The 12,822-nt window shown below is 46.9% G+C and overlaps 1 protein-coding gene across 5 annotated transcripts in view; it reads left to right on the forward strand.

Moving 5' to 3' along the window:
* The window catches only part of ARNT2 (aryl hydrocarbon receptor nuclear translocator 2), a 122,324-nt gene that overhangs the window by 37,821 nt on the left and 71,681 nt on the right, over positions 1-12,822 (forward strand). For all 5 annotated transcript variants that reach the window (XM_053272558.1, XM_053272557.1, XM_053272559.1 and 2 more), the window contains exons 3-5: positions 1,780-1,827; positions 7,314-7,527; positions 8,677-8,890. In XM_053272558.1, the coding sequence (XP_053128533.1) occupies positions 1,780-1,827; positions 7,314-7,527; positions 8,677-8,890 (476 nt within the window). The remainder of the gene's footprint in view (positions 1-1,779; positions 1,828-7,313; positions 7,528-8,676; positions 8,891-12,822) is intronic.

Genomic DNA, 12,822 nt, shown 5'->3' on the forward strand with positions numbered 1-12,822 from the left:
GGATATCCAGTTTGAATTGCTGTAAATCTTCCCAGTTGCAATATTCTTAAAAGACAAGAGTCCTTCGGATGACCAATCTATGCCTACCATTTTGCCCTAATGGTTTGGTGGGGTAGGTATAAAGATGGAGGGATAATATAGGGAAACCTGCACATGCAGTAATACTATCTCTCCTACTGTCCCTCTCTAGTAGGGTAGACATTGCTAAAAATAACTATGCGCATTTGTCCCCTGAGATGGTACCTATGGCCAGAATTTGTGGACCTGGCTCATAAATTAAATTCTTTGTTGCTACAAGGATGGCTAAAGAGCTGCCTAGAGGATGACCTTTCAAAGATCCATGCCCTCCGCTGGGTCTCAGACGCTCTGGGGTTTCTGGGGACTTTCTTGGAGAATGCTCGTCTGTACAGGAGCCAAACTTGGAGCGAGTTTGTGACACCTAACCATACTGGCCACAGGGGGTCACTGCGTCTCCTCTAAGATCACATCTGTAAGAGGATGATCAGACACGACCACAGTCTTCAGATTTCTGAAGGGCTCCTGCATAGAAGAGGGCAGAGATGGCTTCTCTTCTTCGCCAGAGGGCAGCACTAGCTCTAATAGGTTTAAGCTACAGGAGAGCAGACGTTGGATGCGTATTAAGAGAAACTTCTTCATGGTAAGAGCAGTTTGAAAACAGAACCCGGGGTGTAGCAAGGTTGGAGTGGGCCCCGGGACGAAAGTGAAGATAGGCCCCTGTGCCCTCCCACACCTGGGGACAGGGGACCATCTTATTTTTGTTTCTATTTAAACCGCTTTGAGGATGACAACGATGACTATTTATATTCTGCTTTTCAACAAAAATGTTTGGAAAGCGATTTACTTAGGAAGAAGGAGAAGGTGGTTCCTTGTCCCCAAAGGGCTCACAATCTAAAAAGAAGCACAAAGGCGACATCAGCAACAGCCACTGGAGGGATGCTGTGCTGGGCTTGAACAGGACCAGTTGCTCGCCCCTTGCTAAATATAAGAGAATTACCACTTTAAAAGGGGCCCCTTAATACCCATGATCAGGGGTGAAGAAATGTTGGCTGAGTTTATCAGCCAGACAAAAATATTTTACTCGTCAAGCTGTGTTGGTAGTTCAGGACTTTCTTTTCACTCGTCAGGCATCATTTTTCACTTGTCACAGACTAGAGGACTAGTGGATTTGTGCAGCCCTGCCCATGATAAATTGTGCATCTGTTTGGAGCTTGCAAAATGTGAAGTGCCCCTGCTAACTGGGCAAAGAGGCATCATTCAGCGGGGTGCAGGGGGAGCAACAGGCCCTATCCAGTCCCATCACAGCTTCCCTCCAGTGGCTGTTGCTGTTGTCTACTTTTAGATTGTGAGTCTTTTTGGGACAGGGGACCAGTGTTCCCTCTGACAGGGATTCCCAGATGTTGTTGACTACAGCTCCCAGAATTCCCAGTTGCAATGGCTTTGCTTGGGGATTATGGGAGTTATAGTCAACAACATCTGGGGATCCCTAGTCAACAACATCTGGGGATCCCTGTTAGAGCGAACAGTGCAGGGGACCATCTTATTTATTATTTATTTTTTTCTGTGTAAACCACCTTGAGAACTATTGAAAAGCATCATATAAATATTTATTGTCATTATAGTAGTAGTAAATAATGATTTTTGTTTTTCAACTGAGTAGCTGCACTTGCCTACATCAAAGCAGAAACAAAGGACATCAAACCTGTTGTTGAGGTTTTTTTGTATCCGAATGACTCATTCAGAAAATTTAACATTTTTCAGAATGGAATTCGAAGATGAAGACGGTGAGGGGCCGAGCAAATTTTCAAGGTGAGATTTTTAAGTATATATAGTTTTTAAGTGGTTCAGACGGGATGCTCATAGTGAAGCAAGCATGTCTCGGCCAACAGTGAAGCTAGTGGCTAAAATGTGTTCCATGTTGTTGAGTGGGTACTGGAATAACCATTCTGTGCAGTGTTCCCTCTAACAAGGACTTCCAGCTGTTTTTGACTACAGCTCCCAGAATCCCCAGCTGCAATGTCTTTTGCTTGGGGATTCTGGGAGTTGTAATCCACAATATCTGGGAATCCCTGTTATATAGGGAACTCTGATTCTGTGTGTTGACAAATCACACCACCACAATATATTGGGTTGGACAAGGCAGTCAGCCAGAATGCTTAGTTGTCTCCTCTAATACATTAATCTCTGTTTGCTTTTATTATTGTGCTTTTACTGCCTTGGCCCTTTCACCACCTGGGTCAGCATTTCCTCTCGAAACAAATGGAACAAAAAAGCTGTCTATGAACAGCCTCTTCCTGGCATTTGCTGTCATGATGTGAAAATACCCATTGGTCAAAATGGCCGCTTGGCTGTTGACGAATGCACTCAAGTTTTTACATTGTTTGTTGAATAACTGCAGCATCGTGCTAGTCTGAAATGTATTATTAGGGGGAAGGTTTCCAGCCTTTGGTGGGGGCGTGGGGGTGGGCGTGGGGGCGCGCACGGCGGCACATGGAAACCTTCTGTTTCCTTGTTACAAATCTACATTCTGTATGCTGCAAATGGATACCCCAGTAACTTGTGTGTGTGATGCCAGCCAGTGTCCCAAAATGGCATTCATCTATACTCTGAGATTGCTATTAATGACCACTGACCAAATCCATATGTCCTGCTAAACCATGGTTTACTGGAGGGCTGTGCAACTTTGGCCCTCCAGCTGTTGTTGAACTACAACTCCCATCATCCCTGGTTATTGGGTACAGTGGCTGGAGATGATGGGAGTTATAGTTCAACATGAGTGGGAGGCTCAGAGTGCTTCAGCCCCGGTTTACTGTTACAAGGAGAAGCAGGAGTGAGCCTTCTCCCCTCTTCCACATGTGAGGGGAGAAGACAGAAATCTTACTCTTGTAATTTTGAACAAATGGCACTTTCTCGTTGCATCCAAATATGAAGCACTTTTAGGAACATAGGAAGCTGCCATATACCGAGTCAGACTATTGGTCCATCTAGCTCAGTATTGTCTACCCAGACTGGCAGCGGCTTCTCCAAGTTTGCAGACAGGTCTCTCCCAGCGCTATCTTGGAGATGCTGCCAGAGAGAGAACTTGGAACTTTCTGCATGCAAGCATGCAGATGCTCTTCCCAGAGCAGCCTCATCCCCTAAGGGGAATATATTACAGTGTTCACCTGTAGTCTCCCATTCAAATGCAAACCAGCATGGACCCTGCTTAGCAAAGGGGACAGTTTGTGCTTGCCACAAGGCCAGCCCTCCTCTGCTGCTGGTTTACGAACCAGAATATCAAATCACACTTTCATCTTGCTTTGTAAGCCAAAATTTTAAATTAACGGTGGTTTGGGTAAACCACAGTTCCTTGTGTTGAGGCATAACTGCTAACTGGGCAAAGCGGCACCTTTTACTGTGGTGATTCTCTTTATTTAGCAAGGGGAGAGTAACTGGCCCTATCCACCCCCAGCACAGTACTTCCAGTGACTGTTGCTGGTGTGTGTCTTATGTTTCTTTTTAAAATGTGAGCCCTTTGGGGACAGGGAGCCATCTTATTTATTTGTTTGTTATTTCTCTTTGTAAACCGCTCTGAGCCATTTTTGGAAGGGCGGTATAGAAATCAAATTATTAATAATAATAATAATAATAATAAATTAATTAGAAACTGCAGTTGGTTCAAAACTATGGTTTGTGTTACATTAGAATTTGATCAGAATCCAGCCAGTATTTTCTTGTTCTTTCATTATATTGTTATCACCCTAGTTCCCAGTAAGCTTCTTGTTTACTTACTGTTTTTTTTCTTTTTCTTTTTCTTTTCTTGTATAGGTATGATGATGATCAAATCTCTGGTGAGAAGGAAAAATATGCCAGGTAGGCGTTGAGAGAACAGCAAGGGATAAGCGTGTCCTAGACGAGAACCAAAAGTTCTCCGTCTATGCTCCTTAGTTTTAGAGAGCTAGGTCCTGCATTTCTAGATAGGTGGTCAAAATATGGCTGAGCCGGAAAAGGACGGCCAGGTGGAAGAAACAAAACCATCAATCCAAGTTTGCACCTCTTTGCTGGATGTTCTGTGTAATTAAGCCTACTTGTGCTTGAGCCAGTGCTGAGGTGTTAATAGGGAGAAGGCAAAACTGTGAATGCAGTTTGCCTGCTAAGGGATAACTACTTATCCTTGACCCTGGTGCACCGTTTAGTTTCCGCACCCCAAAATAGCAGGCGCTATTCATGGGGGCAAAAGTATAACACACACTTACCCTGGACCAATCTGGATCAGGCCCTCCTGTAGCTGCCGTTTTAGGAGATCAAACACAAGCATGCCAGGGCAATGATGTGTTTGATGTAAGATGTGTTTGGCCCCAAGCATTAAGGAATCACACTGGAGTGGCTAGAGAGAGAATTGCAGTTTGGGATGCAGTTGAACGTTGGTCTTGATCCAGATCACAGTTGCACGCAACTTAGGACCGTTGTCTCCGGGCAGGGATCCACAAAGTGAGGCTTAGCTCACTAGCCAGCTGTTATCTGTGGTTGCCACCAGTCCCCTCTGCTCCTTCAGATCCTTTTCTGGCACACAGAGAGAGGGCTTAGCAGAGAAGCGGCCCTTTTGTCATTTCCACTGGGATATGGAGAAGGTAAGAAACAGCGGGAGCCCTCTCCTACTGCTCCGAAAGGATTTCTCACCTTCTCAAAACTGGCAGTGGACACGAGACCTCTGGGGAGGAGATCTGTGTTGTGCTGGATGCCCTGCTCACCAGAGGGATGGGGGCACTCACTACTGGCAAACTGACCAGTAGATTTTTAGTTGCCGGGCTTGTACTGAATATTCTCATCCATTTTGCAATGCAATTGGAGATCTTTGTTGATTTTAGTTGATTTTTTTAATCCCACTGTTTTTTCGCACTGTAACATTCTTTTAAGGTAACTTGCAATCCCTTAATCCCTTTGCAGTTAAAAACAAGAAAACAAACAAGAAACCAGCTAAATACAGATTAAAAGCAGTGCAGTTAACTGACAAATGCCATTGCAACCAGTAAATGATTAATTATTACAGAAAGCTCAGGTGGATATTTTTCACCCTGGTGTTTGAAAAATAGCAACGTTGACTCCGGGGGAAGGAGTTCTACAACCAGGGCACTACCATGGAAAAGGCCCTGTGTCTAAGAACTGCCCACCTAACCTCTGAAGGTGGGGAGACCCAGAAAGGGCCTTGGATGGAGATCTCAGTGGATGGGAAGTTTCATAGATGTGCCTCCCACCAATTCTGTGTGTTGAGAATGAAGACCGCACTGGGTGTGAAATGTCCAAGTGTGCTTACCCATCCAAATCTGGGTCATATGGAGTTGCCTTCTGAGACGATTGTTCCAGCCTGCTATATATTGGCTACATTGACTGGCAGAGGCTCTCCGGGGTTTCAGACAGGGGTCTTTTTCCAGACCTACCTAGAGATTGAACCTGGGACCTTCTACGTGCCAAACAGATGCTATTTCACTGAGCTCTGGAAGCTCTTGATGAACACAGGAAGCTGCTGTCTACTGAGTCCATCTAGCTTGGTGTTGTCCACCCAGAAGATGACAGGGCTTGAACTTGAGACCTTCTGTGTGCAAAGCATGCGCTTTACCATTGAGCTACAACCTCTGATTGTCCTCCTTCCCCACATTATGGGTGGCTGAAGCTAGCCCAGCTTAGGTTCTCCCTCACATAGTGCGAGTGGCTGCAAGCCGATGCTTAGAAGTGGGCGAGCAGTTTCTTAGAGCTGTCTGCTGTGCTAGATGCCAAAGGCACCATGTTGCAAACTGCATATTGAACCCTCGTTAATCTGTCTGGTGTCTGCAGAGGAGGTCCCCTGCTGTGTCTTAGAGTTTGTACCTGCTTTAGGTGAGCTTTTGGCAGACTTCTTTACCCTTGAGGTATCACTGAATGCTCAGACACTGTGAAACCCACGTAAGTGATTGTCTATCCCTGCAGACGGAGTGTGTGTGGTAGCTGCTTGTGCATTCTGAGCATTCACACATTCAGGGATACCAAGGCTATGACGTATTTTTCTCACGCCTTCTCTTTATCATAATGAATGAATGAAATGTCTCTCTCTCTCTCTCTCTCTCTCTTTATTTATATTTATATTTATATTTATATTTCCATTCATATTATTCCCTGCCCTCTTATCTCAAAGGCTCAGGATGGGTGCTGTGTATAAAGCGAGAACAAAAACCAGGAATCAGTTTTATCTTGGTTGTCTGCCCGATCCTAAGATCTCAAAATTAAATGCTGCAAGCATTTCAGCAATTGTGGTGGTGGTGGGGTGTTTTGTTTTGTTTTGTTTGTTTTACTAATTCCCTCCCCCTCTCTGCTAATGAATTTAGAATCCAATCCACTTCCCAACAAGATCGCAATGAATCAGCATAGTCCTTGGTTGGGTGTCAGGTGCAATTCTGTGGATTCGCAGAAGTATGAAATGTGACAGTCAAGGAGAAGCTGCTGGGCGTGGAAGAGCGGTTTCAGAGAATCTTGGCTTTGATTTAGAAAATGCAGTTTTCTAGCCCTTATGGTTGCCTTTGGGTTGTTGTGGGGATAAACTAACCAGCTATACAGCTCTGAGCTGCTTGAAAGCAAATATAAAAATTGACAAATAAACTGGGAGTTTGGTAGGATGTGTTTAGGAGGAGGGTTGGTGGGAAATAGCCTTGATATATATTTGAACTGGACCTGCTCATTTTACTGTCTCCTAGTCCACCATCCAGTGTTTTAACTAAGCCTAAATATAAGTAACCTGCCTAGAAAACAGGAGGCTGTTGGTTCGAACCCCTGCTGGTGTATTTCCCAGAATATGGGAAACTCCTATATTGGGCAGCAGTGATAGAGGAAGGTGCTGAAAGGCATCATCTCATACTGTGTGGGAGATGGCAATGGTAAACCATTCCTGTATTCTACCAAGAAAACCACAGGGCTCTGTGGTCGCCAGGAGTCGACACCGACTCAACAGCACAACCTTTCCTTTCCTAAATATGTGTGCATTAAGTAACTGCATGGTCTTCTCTAGTCTTTCTCTGCTTCTGCTTCCCTTCCCTTCCCTTCCCTTCCTCTGTGTTGTCTCCATCGTGCTGATTTTTAGATTGTAAGATCCTTGGGACAGGGACCTACCTTCTCATTACTTCTAAAGCACCGTGCGCACAGATGGATAGTCTAGCTAATGATGACCTCAAGCACTGCATCTCTGCTCATGCATTCTTGCTTTCTCTCTCTCTCTCTCTCCTCCTCCTCCTCCCTCTCCCTCCCTCTCTCTCTCCCTCTCTCCCTCCCCACTTCTTATGTATGTTAAGGGAGAACCACAGTGAGATCGAGAGGCGCAGAAGGAACAAGATGACCCAGTACATCACTGAGCTGTCCGATATGGTACCCACCTGCAGTGCCTTGGCACGGAAGCCTGACAAGCTGACCATACTCCGCATGGCTGTGTCTCACATGAAGTCTATGAGGGGCACTGGGAACAAGTCTACTGATGGCGCGTACAAACCTTCTTTCCTAACGGAGCAGGTAGGAAGCTCATGTATGTATGTATGCCCAGGAGAACCTCATTATACGTGGATTCTATATCTGCATTTTCACGTGTTCATGGGTGTCTAGTTGACCCCTGATTTCAATATCCATGGATAAGAAATTGTTAAAACCCATGTATCCGCAGTTTCTAGAGGGCGGAAATGACTGTGGAGGTCACTTCCAGCCACCATATTGTCTGCGGGAGCCATTTTGTGGCTCATTTCATTTAAAAAATGGGAAATATCCACAATTTTGGGGACCATTTTGGACTTGGGTGGGGGCATTTGGGGTGCATTGCTGGATGCCAGGAGACCCACAGAGCATGGTAGGGCACTTTATTTGGCCCATTTTGGTGGTCCCATAAACTGCATTACTCATTATCCGCTGTTTTGTTACCCGTGGTAATCTGTGGGAATGGAATCCCCACGGATGAGGTCCACCTGTACGTATGTATGAATTTGCTTTGCTACGTTGATATCCCGCTCTTCCTCCAAGGAGGCCAGAGTAGCATACAGTTGGCACCTCTGAATTAGCTCCCTGCTGTCGTATCTGAACTCTGTTGGCGCTCCAGCATTCTTGTTGGACCCAAGTTGAATGGCCAACAAGCTGTGTCTCAGCTGGGAGGCAGTGGGCTAGCCATTTAATTTGTGAATGGCCCATGCAGTGCCTCTCAGGTGAGTGGCGGCTTGCTGCCATGTAACTGGGATCCAACAGGAATGTCAAGGAAATGTCGGCTTTCCGATCCAACACGACAGTTTTGTGGGATCGTGTCGACCTCCCAGACTGTTTCTCCATTGGATCGGCTCTCGCGTCTTTTCTGGTACATAGGCCTATGAGCCCCCCCAAGTTCACAACCAAGTCGGGCCCCCCAAGTTCACAACCCCATTTGAGCCCCATACTGAGGGGCTTTTGGAAGGCGGGGAGGAAGAAACCCACAGCATCAGTGATTCTCCCAGTCATTTTCTCCCAGAAGCTTGAGGAATAACAGTACCTGGTGACATCGCATCACCCTCTCAGGGATTTCAGTGAGAAACTTAGAATTAAGCTCCATCCCCAAGGAGCCCATTGGAATTGGTGTGGCTTAAGAAGTGCTAATGCCGAGCTGGGCAGCTCCCAAAATATGTGTTTTGTTTCTTCGTCGATCAGGAACTGAAGCACCTCATCCTTGAAGCTGCAGACGGCTTCCTCTTTGTTGTCGCTGCCGAAACAGGCAGAGTGATCTACGTGTCCGATTCGGTCACTCCTGTCCTGAACCAACCTCAGTCGGAGTGGTTTGGCAGCACCCTCTATGAGCAGGTCCATCCCGATGACGTGGAGAAGCTGAGGGAACAGCTCTGCACCTCTGAGAACTCCATGACAGGTCAGCCTTCTCTTGAGGATGGTGTTCTTCCTGGTGCCAGGCCCCTTGGTCTTTATATTCTGTTTCCTGCCTATACGCCTCAGTTTAAGATGTCCACTTTCTTCCTGGTCCTGTTCAGCCTCAGTCTCAGCCTCCTCCAGCTGTCTAGGCCTGTGTGTTGTCCTCGAGAGGAGACCCCTTTCTCAAGAGGAGACCTCTCCTGAAGCAGTCAGCTTACTGCCAGCCTGGCAGGTTGCTGCTATTGCTGCATCTGGGCCTTGATTTGATGGTGATGTTCCTGGCGGTCCAGGGGTGATGCTGGTGGTCCCCAGTAAGGGGTGGGCCTGGGGTTTCCAGGATGAGGTATTCTGTGGCTGGGATCTCACCCATATGCTCTGCTGTACCATGAAGAGTAGGGTTAGATAGCAGGAGGGACCTCCGACTCCAGATTGGGGTCCTTCTGGTCGTTGGATCCTCTTCTGGGGACTCTCTGGGAATCCCCATCAATGGAAGTGCTAAGCACATGCTTCCTGTGGCATGTATAAGAACAGCCCTGCTGGAGCAGGCCAAAGGAGAGGAGCGCTGGTCTTGTGGTCACAAGTGTGAATTATCCTCTTTGCTAAGCAGGGTCCACCCTGGTTGCATATTAATGGGAGACTACATGGGTGAGCACTGTAAGGTCTTCACCTTAGCGGATGGGGCCACTCAGAGAAGAGCACCTGCACACTTGCATGCAGAAGGTTCCCAGTTCCCTCCCTGGCAGCATCTCCGAGATAGGACTGAGAGAGACTCCTGTCTGCAACTTTGGAGAAGCCGCTGCCGGTCTGTGTAGACCAGGGCTGCTCAACTTCGGCCCTCCTACAGATGTTGGCCTACAACTCCCATAAGCTCTGGCTGTGGGCGACTGTGGCTGGGGATTCTGGGAGTTGTAGTCCCAAAACAGCTGTGGGGCCTAAGTTGAGCAGGCCTGGTGTAGACAATACTGAGCTAGATGGACCAATGGTCTGACTTGGTAGAAGGCAGCTTCCTGTGGCCAGCATCCTGGTTCACACAGTGGGCATCCAGATGCCTCTAGGAAGCCTGCACCTGGTATTCAGGGGCATGGCACCAGTATTCCCTCTAACAGGGGTTCCCAGATGTTGTTGACTACAACTCCCAGAATCCCCAGCTGCAATGACTTTTGCTTGGGGATTCTGGGAGTTGCAGCTGTTTTTGGTCTGCAACTCCCATAATCCCCATCCACAATGGCCAATAGTTGGATTATGGGAGTTGTAGGCCAACTTGAGCAACCCTGCAAACCACTTCTTCCATCCCACATGTTATGCTCCTCGATCCTGTCCTCACCTTTTCTAGCTCGACAATATCCCTTTTAAATCATCAGACTGACTCATAAAACAGACAAGATCAGCTCAGGCAGGCTCTTCTTCTGTGGTTAATGGAAATCCAGGTCAGTCGGAACTGACATTTTTCATACATAGTGCTGATGTCGGTTGTTCAATATTGTTCTGCTTTTAGCCTAGCCACCGTTTCAACTTTATTTTGGCTGCCGCTTCCCCTCTAGCTTGGCTCTGCTGCTGAGTTTCCATCTTCTTCTTTTTTTGTCTGCCTTTCTGGACCTCTGGTGTGTCTGTTGTTTTGTTTTTAAACTTGCTCTTCCTTATGAGAGTGACCCTGAACTGCGTTCTGTTTTTCTGAAAGTGGCATCTCCTGTTGTAAAAATTTCTCGCAGCTAGTTTTTCTTCTTCTTCAAGGACTCAGTCTTGGCAATTCAGGATTGCGTGTGGCCCGTTAGCAATGTGTTTTCCTGCTCTCCCTACTAACAATTTGTTTTGATGTGATTCCGTGGCCTCGTGAATCAGTTTGGATGCAGCCTGCCACCATATTTTCTACAGCTATAAAAAGTGAGCGCTGGCGATCTAAGATAGCGCAGTTATTCTGTTTGTTTTGTGCTTCAAGTGCTTTACCATCCTACATGCTGATTCGGCGCTGGTGGCTGGTGCATAGATTCAGATGCATGCATGGATTTTCTCCCTCGCCTTTGCTTAAAATCTTGCTGCAGTGCCAGACACTGCCACAAGGGACAGCAAAGGCAGAGCATCAGACCAGGTGGTAGAACATAACCAATGCTAGGCTAGATGGACCAATAGTCTGGTCCATCTAGCTACTACCATATTTATCTGAATCCAAGACTAGGTCCAAGACCTGCAGATGACCTTGGGAAATTGCTTCCATTGGAACCCACAGTGCTAGACAGCATGGACCACTGATCTGAATCAATTAACATTGTGTCCTCTCTCTCTCATACATCCCAAAAGGCCAGGGGAGCGAGGGCCAGGAATGCACGGTGCTCACGCTTCCTGCACAACAGGCTAATGTTGATTGCTGCTTTTCGATGACTGATGAGGAAGAGTAACTCTAATCCGTATTAGTGGCGATGGTTGGTGCCAGTTGTCTTGGTTAGGAATAAAAGCACTTGAGTTTCCCAAAGCCTTCCCCCGTCAAGCTTGTGGTTTGCAGCGTTTCTTCTGAGACCTTTTGATAGGTTTAAATTTCAGGGAAACAGATGATCGGAGGCCGAAAATATCTGTGCCTCTTCCTATTCTGCAACTTTTAAAAGCATGACTAAGCAGATTTAACCGATCTTAATTTGCTTGGCTCGAGGGTGGTGGCGTTCTCAATTTGCACAGTTATTTTGTGAGTTGTTCGGGCTGGCCACTGGCTTTTCTAATGGAAGCAAGAATAAATGCTGAAGCCTGGCTGGTTTTGATGAGGAAGTGCCTTTATTGAATGAGAGCATGGATTGTGCCGTGGCTTTGCAAAACGGCATGGCCTTATAATATTTAGAACCTGAGCCTTGTCCAGCAGGAGGGAGTTTGCAGGGGTCAGGGTAAGCGGGCTCTGCAGATGCCGACAGCTTCAGCAGCTGCGCCCGGCCTCCGTTTTTATGTCCAGTTGCAAGGAATGCTGTTAGCAAGCAAAGTTTGCACACCCGGAGAGAATCCAGATGTTGCTGATGGAGTCGGATTGTCTGTGCGCGATGGAAGAGTAATTCATCAGCAAAGCAACTTCGCAGCAGAATGTGACACCAGGCTAGAAAGAGGATGCAATAAAAGTGTGTGAGGGGGTGTCTGCATAAGACCATTAGTCATTGTTGAATAATAGCAAAAGAGATGGAAACTTAGTAATAGCTGGATTATTACTTTAAAATAAAATAAAAATCAGTAGGTCCTGTTCTGCAAATATGCTTTAATGCTATGCAAGAGATAGTTGTTCCTATAGTCCCCGAGTGCTTGTTGTGTGAATAGTAGAAGAGGCCATAGCCGATTTCCTTTGGGTCTCGTCCAGAAATGCAGGAGCCAGTCAATGGACACTTGACAAAGTTACATGACCTAGTGAGGGACGTTGTGGAGTGGGGTAGCAATTGGGGTGGCAGGATACCTCCCTGCCGCCCCTGCCCCAATTGCTGACTAAAATACGTGCGCCAGAGGGGGGAAAGCGGCGGGAGGGGTAAGTACACCCTCCCCCCTGCCCTTAAAGGAACTCCCACCCCAGTGCCGGACCTCAGCTCCGCGGTTCCGTGCACACCTCTGCCGTGAAGTTGCTGCTAGAAAGTGTGTGTGTGTTGGGGCAGGGGGAGTGTTTAATATAAACTGTGAAGGATTCAGCTCTTTCTTTCTGTTCAGATTTGTCTCTTGGCCGCTCAACTTGGCCAGTCACGTCCCATTTATAGCTCTGAGATGTGGGGGATTTGGCGTCCTCCTCCACACCACCCCATCGGCACATGATACCTGTTTTTCAGCAAAGTTATGAGCCTCTATGAACTTTCTGGCATGTTTCATCATTTTAGAAGATATAAAAAGTAACAGTTTCCATACAAGTTGGCCAACTGCCCTTCTTCCAGTGCAAGGGATGTCTTGGGGCTCTGCATTCCTCAATACATTCTTCCAGGCAGT

Source organism: Hemicordylus capensis, chromosome 10 (assembly GCF_027244095.1).
Source record: "Hemicordylus capensis ecotype Gifberg chromosome 10, rHemCap1.1.pri, whole genome shotgun sequence".
In the NCBI taxonomy this organism is placed as follows: domain Eukaryota; kingdom Metazoa; phylum Chordata; class Lepidosauria; order Squamata; family Cordylidae; genus Hemicordylus; species Hemicordylus capensis.